At 41.9% G+C, this 21,432-nt stretch overlaps 1 protein-coding gene across 1 annotated transcript in view; it reads left to right on the top strand.

Annotated features, from left to right (window-relative positions):
- LOC118854012 (long-chain-fatty-acid--CoA ligase 1-like) overlaps window positions 1-21,432 on the top strand; it is a 76,789-nt gene that overhangs the window by 21,920 nt on the left and 33,437 nt on the right. Inside the window, exons 2-4 of the mRNA XM_036764316.1 lie at window positions 6,656-6,882; window positions 17,515-17,629; window positions 20,892-20,956. Of these exons, the coding sequence (XP_036620211.1) occupies window positions 6,688-6,882; window positions 17,515-17,629; window positions 20,892-20,956 (375 nt within the window). The 5' untranslated portion in view covers window positions 6,656-6,687. The remainder of the gene's footprint in view (window positions 1-6,655; window positions 6,883-17,514; window positions 17,630-20,891; window positions 20,957-21,432) is intronic.

The raw sequence follows: 21,432 nt of genomic DNA, 5'->3' as shown, positions 1-21,432 counted from the left end.
ACAGATGAGGAAACTGAGGCAAGGAGGGTTAAGTGACTTGCCCAGGGTTACACAGCTAGTAAGTGTCTGAATTCAGATTTGAACTCAGGTCTTCCTTATTCCAGGTCCTCTATCTACTATGCATCACCCAGCTGCCTGAAAAATTACTTAGGAAATAGGTATTCAGTCAATACTTGCTTAAGTTCTCTTTTGGATTCCACTGTCCCCCTTAATGCTATTACTATTACCTTCCTTCTATTGATTATCCCCACTTTATCCTGCGTATATCTTGTTTGCAGATAGTTGTTTTCATGCTATCTCCCCCTTTAGACTATGAGGTCCTTGAGTGTAGGGACTGTCTTGTTGTTTTCCATATCTCTTGTGGTCTTAGCACAGTGCCTGGAATATAGTAGGTGTTTAAATAAATGCTTGTTGACTACTTCTATCATTCTCTTGTTAAGAGGAGAGAGGGAGCATGGTACAATGGAAGGATTTAGAGTCAAAGGTCCCAGGTTCAAATTTCACCTCCATTACTACCTGTGTGACTGTGGGCAAGTCCTTTAACCTCCCTGGGCCTCAGGATTCTCATCTGTAAAATGGAAGGGGTTGGACTAGATGGCCTTCAAGATCCTTTCCAGCTCTCTGTCTATGATCCTTTGAAATCTGATGTTCTTCCTAAAGGAATTATCCTCCCTTGCTTCAAGATCTGTTTTTCAGCCCTTTTCCATTCTGGTATCCTGACCAGTCAGTTCTCGATTATTTTAATGGATAGATTATTTTATTAGGGTTTGGTTGCTATTAACATAACAGGCTCATCCTATGCTGAACACCATCTGAAATAACAAGCCTTTAAAACTAGACCAAAGTACAGCAGGGAAAAGCTTAACCTGTAGAAATTCTGTTTTGGCTTATTCAGAAGGACCCAGTGAGTAAAGGATCAGGTGATCTCAGCAGAGCAGGGCTCCTGTCTCCCTGTAACAGGCTTTTCAAACTAGATAGTACCACTTGCTTAGTCAGCTGTATGGGTGAGGAGTCTACTGCCATCCATAGTTAGATCTTTTTTTATTTAACAGTAAATATATTAGATGTCCCCTCATAAAACATTTCTGTAAGGATCACTTGCATATTTTAATTTGAGGCTTTGTAACCAATAGTTTGAGAAGAATCTATATCATTAAGGCAAAATTCATGACTTCAAAGATAACCATGAATATGCCTGAATGGTCCAGAATCGCAGGATATAAGGAAATCTCTAAGCAGAAGGCAGAGGAGTTAAAGCATTTATTGAAAGTCAAAAGTAGCAGACCCAGGGACTAGTGTCCCCAATTGAAAATCCTGGCAAGAGCCTTCCAAAACCAGTATGCCCATCTCACAATAGTGACCAGGAGGCCACAGAAAAAACATTATGGCAGCAAGCCAAGCCATACTAGTGCTCCCCCCGCCCAATGCCAGAGCCCTCCAGCAAGAAGACAACCACTAGCCTCAAGCCCCCGCTCAGCACTCTCAGGTCTCCATGAGGTTAAGTCCTGCTTTTTTGTAGCGCCTGCTGCTATTGCTGCCACTTCTGCTTCCTCCGCAATCTCCAAGCTGTATTCCAGCTATCAGACTGTTTCCTCTCTCCTTCAGTTCTCAACTGCTCTCACCAACTGCCTCACCAACTGCCTCTCAGCTCTGCTCCAACCATTCAGCAAACTCCTCCCACCACAGGCTTCCATTGGCTGAAGTCCTAGCCACACCCCCAGGACCCTGAGAGCCCCGCCCCCAAAGCCCACTCAAATGGGCAGGGAAGATCTTCCCATTCACTGATTGCCTTTACAGCATCAAAGAGAGCTGGCCTCAGAGTCAGGGAGATCTGCATTCAAGTTCTATTTGTGACATATACAAACCAGGGGATCCTGGACTTAATCTGTCAGTGGAGCAGTCCACTTTCTAAGTCCGTATGATTCAGAGAGGGGATGACTGCAATAGTAGAAGCCTCTTGCCAATTTGCTCAGGAAATTGTATATACTGTCAGTCAACAAGCATTTATTAAACACCTTCAGTGTGCCCTAAAGTGAGCTAAGCCTAGGGCTACAAGGCAAGGCAAAATAAAACCAAAAACCACCAACCCCACTAAAAAAATAAAACAAAACCAGTCCCTGACCTCAAGGGGCTCATATTCTAAGGAGGAGATAATGTGCAGACAAAAATAATAACAGCTACCATTAATACAGAGCTTTAAGGTTTACAGAGCGCTTTAGAAACATCTCTTTTGATCAACTGTATCTACTCTGTGTGTATATACTGTGTATGTGTGTGTGTGTATACACACTAATTATGTAGGGTGCATATGAGTATATGTGTTTGTATATATGTACGTATGTATGGAGAGAGAGAGAGAGAGAGAGAGAGAGAGAGAGAGAGAGAGAATGGTACAAACAACTAGTATATACAACACACCATGTAAATGGAAGGTAGTCTCCAAGGGAAGCAGGAGTGTGCTGGTGAATGCTTAACAACAGGCTCCCAAGAAGGGAGAAAGTATGTATGATACCTTTAACTTTCATCTTCATTATTAATATTTTCTCCATCACTATCTTTTTTATAAGTTAATTTATTAATTTTTAGCTTTCAACATTCACTTCCCTAAGTTTTTAATTTTCTCTCCCTCCCTCTCCTCCCCCTCCCCCTCCCCAAGACAGCATGGAATCTGATCTAGGCTCTACATATACATTCCTATTAAACATATTTTCACACTAGTCATTTTGTATAGAAGAATTAGAACAAATGGGAGTGACCATGAGAAAGAAAAACAGAAAAAGAAAGTGGTCTGTTTTGATCTGCATTCAGACTCCATATTTCTTTTTCTGGATGTCCCCATCACTTTCTTAACTTCATACAATCAACAAAACAATAAATCAAGCCCTGATTTGCACCATTTGCAAGGTGTAAATGCTCTCACTGAAAATGTAACAGTAAGAGCTGGTTGGGCTGGCCCCAGCACACCGCTATAGGAAAGTAAGGAAGAAACTAGTACTTGGGGGAGGGTGAAACTGAAGAAGGCCTCTAGGAGATGTTGAGATTGGAATTGAGAGAAGCCAGGAGTGAGGAAGGAGGGCATTTCAGACATGGAAGAACAGCAAGAAAGCCAGTGCCCCTGGATTGTAGAGTAACTAGGAATAGGATAGGAATAAAGTGTTAGGCTGGCAAAGCAGGGAAAGGCCCAGGTTGTGTAACACCTTAAAAGCCAAACAGGAATTTATATTTGATCCTGGAGGTAAGAGTGTTTAGACACTGGGAGTCTATTGGCAAGTGAGTGGAATGACACAGACCTTTGCTTTGGGAAGATCACTTGGGCAGCTGAAGAAAAGGATGTTCACTCTTGTGAATCTTTTGTCTTCCCAAAACTAGACATTGCTATCAGATAAAGGCCTCCATGATTTCTTCATAATACTAAGTAAATTTACTCAACCCCTTGGCTTACAGGTTTTAACTGTATACTTTATTTGAAGAGAGGATAGGAATGGGACAGAGTCTAATTTCTTTGCTGGGAGAAGTTGGGTGTAATGTGATTGTTTCCAGGATTCATGCATCCAAAAGATCCTTTAAGCAAGCAGTTGGGACTCTTCTCCCCATCTCCTGCTCTGGAGGCAAACCTTTTCATTTCTCCTTATTCATGCTATTTACTTTCTCCTAAAACATCACCCTTTGGGGAAGGTTCTCTGCCAGAATTTCTATGAGCTCTGTCTCTACAGAGCTCTTGGTCCCTCACTGTCTTGTAGTGAGTGAAGAGTTCAGAAGAACTCTCCAGAGGCATTGCTCCTGCTCCTCACTACCTTGCTCTGGAAAGGGACCAGTGAGATAGCCACTTCAGCTGCTACCAGGTGGTGAGTGGGGGCCATGTGCCTAACACGTGGCATTCCAGGGGATACAGAAAGGTCTCATCATTGTCATTGACTATGCTCTTTTAGGACAGTGGTTCAAAAACTCTTTCGTTTCAGGGCCCTCTGCACCTAAAAATTATGGAGGACCCCAAAGAGCTTTTGTTTGTGGAGGTTAGAGCTATTGATACTTGCCACATTAGACATTAAAACTGATAACTTTGAAAAAATATTTTTCTTTAAAAATAATAAACCATTATATATTAAGTAACATTTTTATAAAAAATGTATATTTCCCCCCAAAACGATGAGAAGAGTAGAATTGTTTTATTTACTTTTGCAAATCTCTTTAATATCTGGCTTAATAGAAATCAACTGGATTCTCCTTTCTACTTCTGTATTCATTCTATTGTGATATGTTGTTTTGACTGAAGTATGTGAAGAAAATCTTGCCTCACATAGTTGGAAAAGTGGAGTATTGTAGTACGCAAATAACATCTTATGTTTACTATGAAAATAGTTTTGATCTCAAGCACCTCCTGAAAGGGCCTTGGAAGACTTCCCCCCCCTCAGGGGTCCTGGGACTACTCTTAAGACCCATTAGTTTTAGGAGGACAAAATCTAGCCCCAGGAAACAAGTGAACAAAGACAAAGTCTGCAAAGTCGAGTCAACAAGCATTTTTTATGTATCTGGCACTATGTGGGGCTGTAGAGGGTGTTCAAGGAGCACTGTGGCACCTCTTGCCACCTGAGCCAGTTGACTCCAGAAGAGACAGTGAGGTTGGTGACTTTGCACAGCCCTCCCTCACTTAACTCCAGTTCACTTGCAAGTCATGGCATCACCTCCCTGATGTCACAGTCCTCTTCAAGAACAAAGGACAAACAACAAATACAACACCATCTCTGGTGTGAGGGCTTGTTGAGCCCTTCCAAGGCTACCTTCTACCTTCGGTGTCTACCTGGCACCCCACTCTCACCTGCGGCTCCAAGAAGCTGTAGCATATGCAGCAGCCACACCCCAGCAAACTGTCTTGGCAGACAAGCTAAACCAGACTGAGGGTAACCAAGGGGCCTCAAACATGTGGGTAAACTAGCAGAGTGTCTACCCTGAGCATGTGAAGCCAAGTTTTGACAATTTGCCTAACTTATTTTCTAGACTCTTTATTCATTTTCAACTCCACCCAACCATTTGTGAAGAACTTTTTCCTCTTATTAGGCCCCAGTGCTAAGTAATGGGTCTACAAAAATGAAATAATTAATATTCCTTGCTTACTGTGTGCTAAGCACTGATACAAAAACCAATGTGAAACAGTAAATGCTCTCAGGGAGTCCATAGTCTAATCATGCACACTAATCAATATTTACATGATAATTTGGGGTGAGAGCACCCTAGCAGCCAGGGGATGAGGAAAAGCTTCCTGTAGAAGGCCGTGATTGAACTTAGTCTGGAAGGTAACCGGAGAGTCCAAGAGGTGGCAGACAGTGAGGAGGGAAAAAATGCATTCCAAGCATGGAAGACAGCCATGCAAAGGCCTATGGAGGTGAGAAACAGAGTATGTGTGGAATAGTGAGTAGGCCAGTATGGAGGAATTCCTGAGTTCAAGGAGGGGAGTAGAGTAGCTGAAGGGCAAGGTTTTAAAGAGACTGAGATGTCAAACAGAGGAGTCTTTTTTTTAGAGGCTGTAGGAGGGCATTTGAGTTTGGAGTGGGAGGGAAGAGCGATACGATCAGACCTTCAGAAAGAGAAAATGTAGACATAAACATACTCTGCCTCATACTTCAGAGCCAATGAACGTGCTACAAGAAAATTTTGAAAGCTTTCCAGTTGGTAGAACCAAAGAATACTTCATGGCAGATGTAGCAGTGAGTTTGGTGGGTAGAGCAGAGTTTCGGTTTAAGCATAGACCGGAATGAGAACAGGGGTTGCTGTCTGTTTGGACTGTTGTGTTTTTTAATTTTCACTATTTGCCCATTCACTGAAGGGGCTTCTGCCTAAACATCTTGAATAGAAAGGAAATAGAAGAGATGCTTGCTTACTCTCACGTGAGAGTGTGTGAAATTCAGATCAATTTATTTTGCCATTTGGGAAACTTTATAAGGATGTGACCAAGAAGAGTAGAGACAAACTGGTGACTTGAGGTTTCTGGCTATTCTTTGACTATACTGATATCAGTATTGTCCATTCAGTTTGACTATCTCATGTTGGGTGAACAGAGATTAGTGTGCATAGTTGGGGGAACAAAGAATAGTGAGCATAAGAGGGATAGTAGCTAACATAGTGCTTTGAGGTTTGCAAAGTGCTCAACATACATTAATTCACTTTTCCTCACCACAGTGCAGTGAAGTAGGCAATGTTATCATCCACGTTTTGCAGACAAGGAAAGAGAAGCTGAGGGAAATCAAGTGACTTGTCTAAGGTCACACAGCTATTAGGTATCTAAGTCAGGATTCACAGATAGATCACTTTTTTGAGTGTGGTATAAGAACAGGTCACCTAGTAAGTATAAAATCTCCTTAATGCTCTTAAAAGGAATTTTTCAAGAGGAAAGAAAATGATCAAAATTGTTTCTCAATTTGTCTTAAAATTTAAGTATTTCTGTTAACTTCTGGTAGGAAAATTGTAGTCTATTTGGCAAACATTTGAATTATAGGACTTGAAGCCTGGTGGGCCCATCATTGATTAGATTTTGGTCTGTGACTTTATAGCTGGAAGGGGCCTTTAGATGATCTAGCAGTTCAACCTAATAATTGGAAACTGGGGATTACGGATGGAGTCGCATTTTGAAATGCCGAATTTGTTCCTTCTTTGCCTGCAGAATCTGGCCTAAGGGACAACCACAACGGGACAATGCAGGCACAGGGATTATTTAGATACTTTCGAATGCCGGAGTTTGGAGTCTTCCGACAATATATGCGCACTCTCCCAACAAACACGTTGATGGGCTTTGGCGCTTTTGCGGCACTCACGACTTTCTGGTATGCTACAAGACCCAAGGCTCTGAAACCCCCGTGTGACCTCTCCATGCAGTCAGTGGAGGTGGAGGTGAGTTCTGGGTCAGGCTTAGACTGCCATCCTCTGTCACGTGGGGCTTGTACACATCCATCTCAGGTTCCTCATTTAGTGAAGGTTGAGGTAGAAGCTATCATCTCTATCTAGATCTACCATCTATCTATCTCTATATATCTATTTCTATCTATATATCTCTATTTCTACCTATCTGTATCCATATATCTATATATCCTATCTGTATCTATCTCTGTATACATTTCTTTATGCATCTCTAGCTCTCTGTTTCTATTTTTCCATATCTCTATGTCTTTATAGATCTACTGAACTCTTTTTATATATCTATCTCTATATCTCTATTCATATCTATCTGTTTCTATATATTGGTATCTCTTTTCATATCTGTCTCTCTTTATATCTGTCTTTATTTCTATTTATATCTCTTCATATCTATCTATATCTCCATATCTCTCAAAATGTCTATCTCCATGTTTTTATATCTCTGTCTCTATGTCTCTTGAAGTCTGTGTACCTGTCCTTGGTCCCATTTTCAGGACTTGGGAAGCCTTCTTCGGGTCATAGATTTTGAGGGAGCAGGGACCTTGATTCTTTATCTGATCCATCACTTACAGATGACACAACAGAGCAGAAGGGTAAAGTAACTTAGCCATCAAAAAGGGAATAAGCATTTCTAAGGAAAGGGGAAGGTGATAAGCATTTGTACAGTCCCTAATATGTGATAGGCACTTTGGAAAGATGTTCTCATTTGAGCCTCACAGTAGCCCTGGGAGGTAGGGGCTACTATAACCCCCATTTTTCAGTCTAGGAAAAGGAGCCTTAGGGAAGTCAAGTGACTTGGCCAGAGTCACATACCTAGTAAGTGTCTGAGGCTAGATTTGAACTCAGCTCTTCTTGACTTCAGACCCCGTGCTCTATCTACATGTACCACCTAGCTATCTAATAAGGGCAAAACCAGTACTTGAACCCAGGCCCTTTTGCTCCCAAATCCATGCTTCTTCTATTGCATATGTGCTTCTCTTGGCCTTCCCTGTCACTTAGGAGCCCTTTTCTCCTTTCAGTGGGATTCTGGGTTAAAACAGCACCTGCCAGGGGAGCATATGTCCTACCTGGGTTCCAGCCACAGCAGAGGTAGATCTTGTTATGTTGTAGGCCCAGATCTGTCTTAAGCAGGATTTTTATCATGTTGTGGATGCTCAGAAATACTGGTCCTCTCTCCTTGCCATGGAAACTACCCTTCGTCAAACCTGGGACCTTGGTTTTGTCCTTTTCTGGCTCCGCTTTTCAGCAGGGTCCCTTTCCCAGGGTTCCATAGTCAATAATGTGTTTTAAGATGTTTGTGATTCTACAGCCAGATCTCTGTCTATTACACATATTGTCTTCCTGCTTTCAAAGCTGCCCAAACATTGGAAGGGAAGAATGGAGGAAATGGAGGAAATCCGCTCTGATTTTTGCATTAAGTACAGAGTACTTGGGCTTCAGCTCTGTACACTGTACACCACCTGTCTTCTCTTCCTTCTCCACATCAAGATTTAATGATATTTGTAACTTGGATTGTTATATTGAGACTCAATTCAAACACAAGGGATAAAACTGTCAAAATCAAACAAGAATTGCTAGGATGATAAGACCCCTTGCACACGGACAGAGCCACTGTGGAGGGGAAAAGCTGTTAATTTTCAGCCTTGTGTCCCTCAAGCTAAGCAAAAGAGCCATGAGCAAACTAGATAAAATCCTGGTCTGAGTATGGTAGCCACATGGAACTGAATTCTTTTTTAAAATTTTTATTTTATTCCTAACTTAAGAAATGAAACAACCATTTTCATAACATACTAGAATAGAAAAAAAACCTCTTGATTGTGAAAGTGTAACTTTTAAAATCTATTAAGAGCAACTTATCTATGACCCATACGAAGAAGGGGAAGGATAGTAACTCCAGTCTTTTGGGGGAAGAGAGAATGCAGAACATCTTTAGTCTCACTAAATCACTTGCAAATGTCTGTGAGTAGGATAAGACTAGTTTGTTGCAGATGCAGTGAATGGCCTAGCTAGTAAATGGCTCCACTAAAAATTGCTAGAGTTGCATTCACTTTAGAATGGGGGTTCTTAGCCTGAGGCCTCTGAGTGTGAGTTTAAAAATAATATTTGATAGCTGTATCCCTCTATAATCAAAGTTTTTTTCAATCTTATGCATTGGATTTTGTGCATTTAAAAACTTGATTCTGAGAAGGATTTCACCAGATTGCTGAGGCCCATGTTGGAGAAAAAAGTTAAAAATCTCTGCCTTTGTCTTATTACCTGGATCATTCAGGAAACATCACTTAGACACTGAGTAGGTGCAATTCTAGGGCCTGACAGCGCAAAGATACCTGCAGATGATGTTGGGTTGTGATTTTTGGCCCAAGTTGACCATAAGGCCACTTAAAAATGATCAGAGCCCTCCTTAATGTATTTTTGTAGGTTTGGGATGGATATGTCAGAAACTGGTGGGGATGGGGGAGAAATTAACAACAACCTGGAGTATTCAGTTTCATCAAGGAATAATTCAGTGTCTCTGAGGGTCTTGCTGTTGAGGGAGCTAAGTTCATGAGGCAGAATGTTGCTTATTTGTATCTCATTTGCAAACAAATGGGAACAATGTAACAATGTTCTATAACTTTTTTTGTCAGTCTGGTCTGGTAGCAGTCACATTAACTTTCTCATTTTGCTTGGTCACTTTATTGCAAGACACTATTTGCCAGAAATTTGAGTGGGGGGTGGGGAGCATAAAGGGCGGGACATTCCCAAAAAGTACTTGTAAGGCATTTGTAAGTCAGAGCTTTAGCTTTGCACATTCCAAGGTTCTTGTTCCTGTTGCATCCCCTAGGAGGATGTCAGCTCTGCTGCTCAGTAAAGATGTTGGGCATGTTCAAATCAAGCAACTAAAACCTAGACCTCCACTAAGCAGTGGTTTAATCCTATTGCACTTGTTTCCTTGTCTTCTTAGTTTTAGTTCAATTAGAATTAATATAATTACCAGTCTTATGAGAATTAGTTGAACGATTCTTAAATCATAAAAACAAATTAGAGCTCTCCTATCTATTTCCTCAGTCTGATGGTATGTTAAGGCACAGTCGTTAGACTTCTGCTGTCTTATATGGTTAAGAAACATACTGAACTCAGCCCAGCGGTCCAAGGTTCTGGTATTCAGCACATCAGGATGTTGCAGTTAGAGGGTTGGCCAACATTTCGGCCGGCATTCAGATTTGAAGGGCATCTGGATGAGCACAGGCAGAGGAAGCCTGGGAATGGGGGTGAAGAAAGACCTGCTGGGTCAGGTGAAGACCAGAGAAATGAACGTGAGATCAAGGCAGGAGTCTGGTATTCTAGGGATGAGTCTGAAGATAGGCCTGAAACTGAAAGCTCAGTCTATAGTGGGCAGAAAGGACAGGAAGGATGCAGATGCCATCAGCATGTGCACAGAAGGGCCCAGGAATCAGGGCATCCACCCACATAGGTGGCCCCTTTGGTCCCAGGGGGCAGAACCAGGAAAGCACTGGAGTAAAAGCTGCTGCAGAGAGAGGCTCAGGCTGGTGATTGGCAATGAGAACCTGAAACAGCAGGTATGGGTAACCTGATCACAGATGAGGAATCCTGGCACAGTATAAACTCCCTGGTCACTGGGACAGTAACAGACTAAGATGGGTGGTAAACATAGGCATTGAGGAAGTCACACATGCTATAGTTTTTTGCCCTGTATCCAAACTGAGTCAGACAGAGCTTACGGGAGGGATACTTCAAAATGTCAAACGAGGTGGAGCCCACTCACTTTCCAGCAGGTTTCATTGTTAAGAGTCAACCAGGAAGCATTTGTGAAGAGCCTACTATGTGCCAGGCTCTATGCTACTAAACATTGGGCATACAGAGAGAGAAAGGCAAAAACAGTCCCTGCTTTCAAGGAGTTCACCATTTGATGAGGGAGACAACATGTAAATGTCCTGATACATACAAGATAGAAATATAGAGAACTATTATACATCTTAGTAATTAATATGTGCACACGTGTGTATCTGCATGAATACCTACATGCACATGCATGTATAGGTACATATATAATTGAGGAATATAGATGCCTCTGTATATATACACACAGGTATAGTCAGGCATACCTGGTTTTTTTGTGCTTTGCTTTATTTTGCTTTGCCAGTACTTCACTTATTTTTTCTTACAAATTGAATTTTGTGGCAACGCTTCTTCGAGCAGGTCCATTGGTACCATTTTTCCCACAGCATGTGCTCACATCGTGTCTCTTTGTCCCATTTTGGTAATTCTCACAATATTTTGAACTTTTTCATGATGATTATTATATCTGTGATGGTGATCCGTGATCAGTGATCTTTGATTTCAATATCGTGATTGTTTTGGGAAACCACAAAACATGCCTATATAAGATGGTGAACTTAATCAAGAAATGTATTTGTTCTGACTGCTTCACCAACCAGCGGTTCCACTGTCTTTCTCCCTCTCCTCAGGCCTCCCTATTCCCCACAACGCAACAATATTGAAATCAGGCCTATTAATAATCCTACAATGGCCTCCAAGCGTTCAAATGTAAAGAAGAGTCAATCCATGCAGCAAATTTCATTGTTGTCTTATTTTAAGAAATTTCCCCAGACACCCCAGCCTGCAGCACCCATCACCCTGATCAGTCAGCAGCCATCAACATGGAGGCGAGACCCTCCACCAGCAAAAAGCTTAGACCTTGCTGAAGGCTTAGATGATGGCTAGCTTTTTGTGTGTGTATTTATTCAGCATTTAGTAATTTTTCCCCAATTACATGTAAGAACAATTTTAAACATTTGTTTTTAAAATTTGGAGTTCCAAATTCTATCTCTTCCTCCCTCCTCACCCCCTCCATTGAAAAAGCAAGCACTTTGATGTAGGTTATATATGTGTAGTCTTGCAAAACATATCCATAATAGTCATCTTGTAAAAGAAAACATAGACAAAAATACTCAAGAAAAATAAAGTGAAAAAAACCCAAAAGTTGCTTCAGTCTATATTCAGATACCATCAGTTCTTTCTCTGGGGATGGATAGCATTTTTCATCCTAAGCCTTAGCTTTTTTTTTTAATCAATAAAGTGTTTTTAATTAAGATATGTACATTGTTTTTAGATGTAATGCTATTTATTGAACACTTAATAGACTACAGTATAGTGCAAACATAATTTTTATAGGCACTGAGAACCCAAAAGATCTGGGGTGGTCTGGAAGCATTTGCTTATCTCCAAACTATGCCTGCATATATGTGTATGTGTGTATACATATATACATGTGTGTATATATGTATGCGTGTTTAACAAACACACAGATACACACACATCTTCAAGCACTTGAAGGGCCATCCTCTGCAAGGGAAATACTCTTGTTTTCTTTGGCCCCAGGGGACAGAGCCAGGAGAGCACTGGGGTAAAAACTGCTGTGGAGAGAGGCTTAATGTCAAGAAAAACTTCTTTCTCAGGTTCCCTTCTATCTATGGTGTGTGTGTGTGTGTGTGTGTGTGTGTGTGTGCGCGCGCGCGCGCGCGTGTGCATTCTCTCCCACATATGTATGTACAAATATGTACAAATCCATGTATATGTGCACATTGGCAGTACTCATACAGAGTACTGATGATATTTCTCTCTGTCTCTCTGTCGTTGTCTCTGTCTCTCTCTGTGTCTGTCTCTGTCTGTCTGTCTGTCTCTCTCTCTCTGTCTCACTCTCTGTCTCTCTCTGTCTTTGTCTCTCTCTCTCTCTCTCTCTCTCTCTCTCTGTCTCTCTCTTTCTCTGTCTCTCTCTCTCTCACTGATTTTGTGTGGTGGTACTGTGTATAACCTTCAGCTGTCCTCTTTAATGTTTTACAGATGAATTTGCTACCTAAACTCATGTTGTCTTTGCCTCCTCTGTTTGGGAGGTAGATATTTAAGGAGTTAAGTTCATCTTGGGGCTCTTTTGGTCTCTTCTTTATGGCACTGATTGAGCTTTTCTTAAGCTGCCACCCCTTTTCTGAGAATTTTAGCCAGCAGAGCCGTGGCTTTGCTTAGACCTAATAGACGAGTAAACTGTTTGAACAGGTCAGTATGTAACTGCACACCATGACAGCTGATCTTTATCCTTCCTGATAATTCGTGCTAATGCTGACCTTTGCTCTATTTGGTGGCCAGACAGCGCCACTGGTGGTGACCTTCCTATCAGTTGTTTCCTGTCAGTTAAGGTGGCAAGGATGCTTTGCTCTTGCACCTTCCAGCTGTGAAGAAATTATTCATGATATGTGGATATGAGGCCTCTGCATAGTCTAAAGCCTTTGACCTTTTTCATTCCTTTCTTAACCTTGAGCCATATATTTCACCACCCTACAATGTACCCACTTCTGCTCTGAAGTCACCAAGTATCAAGTTATACACTGAATTAGTTTGGAGAACTTTTTTACTTTCCTCATAGAATTTCTCTACTTCATCTTCTAACAGATGGCAGTGCAACTTATGCTGCAAATTTCTTCATGATTGTCCCCTTTCCTATGTTCATCATGAGCATTGAAAGGACCAGTGACAGCGTTTCCCATGAAATGTTTCTTGCTGCCCGTGGTCACATAATGAAGCTTTCTCTTTACCTGTTAGCCATCCTTGCTTTTAGCTGAAACTTCTTTGTCTTTTTAGCATACTCTCTCGTGAGAATGCCAATGTGGATGTGATTAATTTGCCCCAGTAGTCTATCATCTCATTTGATTATTGAGCAGATACCACATTTGGAGGATCAATAGCCCAGTGACTGTAGGTGGCCTAACAGTGGATTCTTAGTGGAGATGGGTAAGTTAGATAGTGATGAGGCTGTAGAGAAGGCACCAAGGTGACATTTTTGCAAGATAAACATCTAACATAGAGAGGAAGGAAATTCTTCTTGAAACAGTTGCTGGAGTTGTGAAGACTTGGCTGAAAATCCATAATTGTTTTAAATATCCTAGGCAAAGAGATTGCCAGATAGAAACAATTTCTGGAAAGCTGTTGTGGGGTAGTGATCAGGTTAAGTAAAGTTATTCTCCCTCTGAGACTCCCAGTTGAGGAGGCTCAGGTATAGTGGCATGACACTAATAACCTGAGGCCAGGCCAGCTGATCTATACCGAGCACCCTTGGTCAGACTAGTGGCTTGACCTTGTTTCTGTTATAAGCCCGTATTGTTTAATGTGAAAAACCAGTTCCTGGGCACAGCTTTTCTTGCAGAGTAGAGTTGTGTGACTTCCATGGCAGCATGAAAACCCAGGATCCCCCACTACAGGAGAAGGTAGATCTCCGTGGAGGGACTGACATTGACAGTGTCTTGTTTCGCTGTCCAGATCCTATGCTTCAAAAACGTGAGCATATGCAAAGTGTGGTGGAGGTTTATGAAGATCACCATCACCAAACTTTAAATTTGTGTGATTGGTGCACAGAACACACAGCTACCCACAGCTAGCATTGGGGGAAGTAGGGATGTTGAATGGTGAACAGATAGGCAAGGATGGTGTAGAATGGGCTTAGTGACAGAGTGAAGCAGTTTTGAAGAACTCTAAGGTCAGGGGGACCATGCTTAGAGACAAAGTTTTGATTAAAGTAGGGCAGGTGGTGGGTGGTAGAGGAGACAAACTGGTGACATCAAAAGATCACTTAGAAATGTTTTGTTAACCCCAGCTCCTACATCTCCTCAGGTGTAGGTACTGTGCCTCTTCTTTTGTAAGTCATAGATGTAGAGCAAGAAGGAATGAAGGGACGTAAGAAGCCGTCGAGCCCAACCCCCTCAATTTACAGGTGAAGAAACTGAGATCCAGAAAGGGTCCTCCCCAAGGTCTCACAGCTTACTAGCCAAAGAGAGATTCAAGCCATGGGTCTTCCTCCCTCCCAAGTCTAATTCACTGTCCCTTTGTGCCAGACTCCAGGAAAGGCACCAGCCAACCCTTAATTATTCACCTTCTCTATTGGGGCCAGCTCCTGATGGGGAAAGCAAGACTCTCCTCCCAAAGCCTGTACCATTATTCTGATTTGAGTATAGATAGACCAGAAGATCAGCAAAGACGTGAATGTGCTGGGTCCTGTGGCCCAGGTACTCCAGAGACACTAAGGAAGAACTTGGGAGGGACTACTGACCATGATCTTGTTATTTTTCCTGAACACCTCCAGCATCCTGCAAGATGCTCTTCCTAGCATGGACCCCAGGGAAAGCCACCTAGGTAACCAGCCTCCCCAGAGTGACACTGTTCTGTCCTCCTGGCTCTTTTGCTTGCACTCCCAATAACGCAGCAGGTAGCAGGAGGTCTGATTTCGCTATTTCTGGACCAGTGTTTCTAGTCTGCTTTGTATAGTCTGGCTGCAGGCAGACTATATGGTATGGGTAAGAGGGCAGTACCCTGCCCTGGTTGGGGTTCAAATAATAGTCATTTTGTCTAACCTTTCCCTTTTTGGGGGGCGTGGGCTAGGGGGATGGAAAGAAGCATTTATGAACCAGAGTACTGAGCACTTAACAAGTATTAACAAACATTGTCTTGTTTGAGCCTGACAACAGTCCTATGGGGTAGATGCTATTACTGTCTTCATTTTAGAGATGAGGACACTGAAACAGAGGTTAAGTGACTTGACCATCGTCACACAGGTAGAATTTGAACTCAGGTCTTCTGACTGTCTAAAGATGAGAAAATTAAAGCCTGGAGGGATTAAGTGACCTTCCCAAGGTTGTATAGGTTGCAAACAAAAAGAGTAAGATTGGAACCCAATTCTTTTGACTCCAGATTAAATGTATGTTTTCCATTCCACCTGTCCTAGCATGGGTTTATAGCCCCCTCCTACACCCCACTTTAAGTTGAACCTTCTGTCTCATTCTACAAAAGTTGAAGGTACAGGTCAGGCCATGTGACAGCTGCAAGTTATGCATTCTTGACTTAGGACCCATGGTTTAGTGTTAGGGGATATAGATACACACACACACACACACACACACACACACACACACGTTTTGTTGACATTGGGACTCAAAGATTTTTTTTTCCTTCAAGGTAGTATGTATATGAATGGGGAGGAGTTGTCACATTTTCAAATAACATATAACTCTTCCGAGGCCATTCAGCATCTCTGTACTGTTATTACCAGTAATTTGTGAATGTTTTATTCTCCTAATTTAGGATATTTTAAGTCCCTCTCCAGTGCCCCCTCAAAAGAAAATTTAGAAGGAACGTAAATCAGTTGCTAATTTTAAATGTTGACTGTGTATCCTTTTAGCATTAAAGAAGGGCTGATTCTGTAAAAGATAAAGGCAGAGAGACAAGACGTTATCTCTACAATGTTCAGAAATTTTCAGACTTGTCATGGAGAAGACTCACTCCTTGATAAACCCCAGGGCTAATATCAATGTACTGCTTTAAGGTTTGCAAAGCACTTATCTCATTTAATTCTCACAACAACCTTGTTAGGTAGTTACCATTATCATCCCCCATTTTACAGATGAGGATGCTGAGACTTAGGGGGAGTAGGTGACCAGCCAACAAGGATCAGTCACACAATGATATGAACCCAGATCTTCCTAACTCTAAAGCCAGCCTGCTTCCCGTTTCCCCACCCTGCTGCCCTGCTGATTTGTGTCATTTGTCGGCCTTTCCTGGCAGGGCTATGATTAGTTCATGGAGGTGAGCAAAGTCCCTCTCTTTAGGATTGTCTACCGTACCTGGTGGTTCTGGTGAGCCACTAAGTAGGGAGTCCCAGTGTAAAGGCAATCGGTGAATGGGTAGATCTTCCCTGCCCATTTGAGTGGGCTTCAGGGGTGGGGCTCTCAGGGTCCTGGGGGGAGTGGCTAGGACTGGAGCCAATGGTAGGCGCCTGAGTTCTGGTCCAGTGATGACATGGAGCCTGTGCTGGGATGAGCTTACTGAACAGTTGGAGCAAAGCTAAGAGGCAGTTGGTGAGAGCAGTTAAGAGCTGAAGGAGAGAGGAAGCAGTCAGCTAGCTGGAACACAGCTTGGAGATTGCGGCAAAAATGGCAGAAGCAGCGACGATGGTGGCAGGTGCTACAAAAAAGCAGGACTGACCTTCGTGGAGACCTGAGAGTGCTGGGCAGGGGCTTGAGGCCAGTGAGCGGTCTTCTTGCTGAATGGCCCTGGCATTGGAGGGGGGGAAGCAGCAGTATGGCTTGGTTTGCTGCCATAATGTTTTTCTGTAGCCTCCTGGTCACTATTGTGAGATGGGTATACTGGTTTTGGAAGGCTCTTGCCAGGATGTCAAATTGGGGACACTGGTCTGTGGGTCTGCTACTTTCGAGTTTCAATAAATGCTTGAACTCCTCTGCCTTCTACTTAGAGAATTCCTTATATCCTGCGATTCTGGACTATTCAGGAATATTCATGGTTATCTTTGAAGTCATGAATTCTGCCTTAATGATACACCCAGTTTGGCTTCACTCTTCATAACTGAAACACTGGTTAAGTCAATCAATAACTTTAATTAATAAAGAGGATCTTCGTTTCTTTCCTTGAAACAAATATTTATGAAGCATCTTCTTTGAATAGGGCACTCAGGCGACTTCTTTGTTGGGATATTTACATATATATATATATATATATTTCTCTTTCTCCTTCCCCCCCCATCCACCTTCTCTTCTGTCTTTTTACCAGGGGACTGATGGTGCAAGGAGATCCGCTATGCTGGACAGTGATGAGCCATTGTTGTTTCTCTATGATGATGTAACAACACTGTATGAAACCTTCCAGAGGGGTGTACAGGTGTCAAGTAAGCAGTTATGTTGAATTTTGGTGACTGATCCGTGTTGTCATGAAGCTTTTAGTGATTGATAAAAAATCAGCCCTGGTCTCACCCCCACCCCATTTACTCTGATTGAGCACTGGGAGGACACTGTGACAGATGCGGGGGTCCATGCTACCCAATGACATCGTGGTGGTGATGATGCTGTCATCCCCTCACTTCTAGAGTAATCCCTCAGCTAGTAAGCTCAGATTTCATTTTGTTATCTCCCCTACTATTTGATGAAATAACACATAAAGCACGTTGCAAACCTCAAAGCAGTGTGTAAATGTCAGCTATTATTATTATTATTATTATTATTATTCATTGTTCCTCCTTTGTGCTTGAAGAGGACCAGTGACATCATGATGGTGGGGTCAAAGCACAGTGAGTCTGACTGTGGCTGAGCAGTCCAGTATGAGCTCAGAGGGCACTACCACAGGCCAGGCACAAATAGTCCATTTGAACATTTTTTTTATTATCTTTCTTTTTTGTACCTTTTAAGGTTTCTTCTATTTATTTATTTAATATTTTTAGTTTTCAGCATTGATTTTCATCAGAGTTTGAATTACAAATTTTATCCCCATTTCTACCCTCCCCTCCATGACAAGATGGCATATATTCTGGTTTTTCCATTCCCCAGTCAGCCCTCACTTCTGTTACCGCACTCCCCACCCCCATCCCCTTTTCCCTTACTTTCTTGTAGGGCAAGATAGATTTCTATGCCCCATTGCCTGTATATCTTATTTCCTAGTTGCATGCAAAAACTTTTTTTTAACATCTTCTTTTAAAATTTTGATTTCCAAATTCTCTCTCCTCTTCCCTCTCCTCCCACCTGCCCTAAGAAGGCAAGCAATTCAACACAGGCCACATGCATATCATTATGTAAAACCCTTCCACAGTACTCATGTTGTGAAAGATTAACTATATTTTACTCCTTCCCATCCTATCCCCCTTTATCCAATTTTCTCCCTTGACCCTGTCCCTTGTTGAAAGTGTTTGTTTTTCATTACCTCCTCCCCCATCTGCCCTCCATTCTATTGTCCCCACCTGTTTATCTCCTTCCTCCTTCTTTCCTGTGGGGTAAGATGCCCAATTGAGAGTGTATGTTTTTCCTTCCTCAGGTCAAATCTGATGAGAGCAAGATTCACTCATTCCCCCTCACTGCCCCCTACTTCCCTTTCTACAGAACTGCTTTTTCTTGCCACTTTTATGTGAGATAATTTACCCCATTCTATCTCTCCCTCTCTCATCCCTTAATTTGATTTTATTTTTTTAGATATCATTACTTCATAATCAACTCACCTTGTGCCCTCTGTCTCTGTATTTATGTATATTCCCTTCAGCTACCCTAATACTGAGGTCTCATGAATTATACACATCATCTTCCCATGTAGGAATGTAAACAAAACAGTTCAACTTTAGTAAGTCCCTTATGATTTCTCTTTCTTGCTTACCTTTTCATGCTTCTCTTGATTCTTGTGTTGGAAAGTCAAATTTTCTATTCAGCTCTGGTCTTTTCACTGAGAAAGCTTGAAAGTCCTCTATTTTGTTGAAAATCCATATTTTGCCTTGGAGCATGAAACTCAGTTTTGCTGGGTAGGTGATTCTTGGTTTTAATCCTAGCTCCACTGACCTCTGGAATATCATATTCCAAGCCCTTCAATTCCTTAATGTAGAAGCTGCTAGAACTTGGATTATTCTGATTGTGTTTCCACAATACTCAAATTGTTTCTTTCTGGCTGCTTGCAGTATTTTCTCCTTGATCTGGGACTCTGCAATTTGGCAACAATATTTCTAGGAGTTTTCTTTTGGGGATGTTTTTCAGGAGGTAATCAGTGGATTCTTTCAATTTCTATTTTACCCTCTGGCTCTAGAATATCAGGGCAGTTCTCCTTGATAATTTCTTGAAAGATGATATCTAGGCTCTTTTTTTGATCATGGCTTTCAGGTAGTCCAATAATTTTTAAATGATCTCTCCTTACATAGAACAACTAAGTGAATTTCCCAATATCATTTCTCCCATTGATAACAGAGTCAGGGCTAGAATACAGGTCTCTTGATTGCCAGCCTAGGGAATTTTTTATTATACATGCTAGTATGCACTCAAAGCTTCATTAATGTTGTGGGATGCATGACAGTTGACTAAACAGAAATACACACAAACTTTCCGTATACTATCTGCTACTGACAGCTGTCCTCCTGTTGCTTTTAACTTAACTCTTGTAGACAAGACTGAGAAGGGGCTGGCAGAACTGTGGAGAGTTAGTATAACATAGAGTTCAAGTTCATAGGCTCATTGGATGGCACATTTCCAGAAAGAGACTTTGCCATGATTATCATCCAGGCCAACCCCCTCAGTCACTCAAGTACTTATTAAGCACCTACTATGTGCCAGACCCTGTGCTAACTACTGGTGACACAAGAAAAGGCAAAAGACAAGAGTGCTTGCTCTCAAAAGGAAACCACAGCCTAGAAGGCATAGTGACTTACCCAAATTGCAAAAAAAAATCCCTTAGCTCCTATGGACAGCTTTTGGTTAGTATCTGAATGTGGAGTACACGTCCAAAAAAAATTAAACTTTGACTTTGCCCACTTGTGCAATGACTTCTTCAGTCATCAGGGTGTTGCAAGAGGATACAAATGAAATTAATTAGCCTACTTGGCAAAAGTCACCACCATTCCAAAATCAAGGAGCAATGGATTTTGGATTATCTACCTTATTACTCCCTTCCTTAGTGTGAATGTGTCATGAATTTACTTCTTCTTGCCAACACCACCTGCCCACAAAGCCAACTTAAACATTTTTCCTCTCTTACCAAATCTGGAAAACACAACTCAAGAGACCCAAGATCTCCTGACCTTTGCCTCTGAGGTCCCACCTTCATTTCCTTAACCTTATGTCTTGTCTTTTTCCTCCTCCTGTGGCCAAGACTTTCCACTTCCTGTTAAGAACCTAAATTCTTGGCCAATAGGATTTGCCACTAAGACTCCCCCCCCACCCCGCAGCTTTTATGAGCTTGAATAAATCATGAGACCAAAGAAATACTGAAGGTAATCTCTATCTTTTCTGAATTTGCACTAGAACACTGAACATGACTAAACCAAGCAGAGCATAGGAATAATTTATGTTGTTGTTTCCTTAAAACAACAATGAAGCCTAGATCTAAACCCAACTACCAGGTAATAATGCAAAGCTAAGGATAATGCTTTGTTTTAAAATGTCTTCCTTTTTGACAATTATTTTTAGATAATGGCCCTTGTTTAGGCTCTCGGAAACCCAATCAACCATATGAGTGGATCTCGTATAAAGAGGTAAGAGTCTGTGTTTTCATACCTCATTTGGCCTACACACGTGTCATTTAATACTCGATGCATTATGTAGAATGTTTGTAGAGCTAGAAGAAATTAGACATCACCAATTTACTTATTTACGGATGGAAAAAACTAAGATCTATCAAGGTGAATGAGTGCATAGAGAGGGCTGATGAGTGACTCAGTATTAGAGCCCAGGTCCCGCAGGCCGATCCTGATGCCACCTCTCATATTTGAACCTGGAATGGTGTTTGTCCTGATCCAATCTTGGGAAATAGCACAGGTGCCTAAAGAAAGTGCTTAGAAGGTGTAGGCTGGTGCCTGAAGAGTGAGATTCTTCATGAGTTTGGAAACAAAGGAAATATTGGCACCCTGGACAACTCCCTCCCGGACACCCCACCCTCAGGGCACTCTGAGTCCTGGCTGGAACCAGCTTAAGTAGAAGTAGTTGTACTATGGATGGAGAGGGATTTAAC

The sequence above is a fragment of the Trichosurus vulpecula genome, chromosome 6 (genome assembly GCF_011100635.1).
Source record: "Trichosurus vulpecula isolate mTriVul1 chromosome 6, mTriVul1.pri, whole genome shotgun sequence".
Lineage (NCBI taxonomy): Eukaryota > Metazoa > Chordata > Mammalia > Diprotodontia > Phalangeridae > Trichosurus > Trichosurus vulpecula.
The sequence above is the reverse complement of the archived record's forward strand: the minus strand, read 5'-3'. Positions and strand labels throughout refer to the sequence as shown.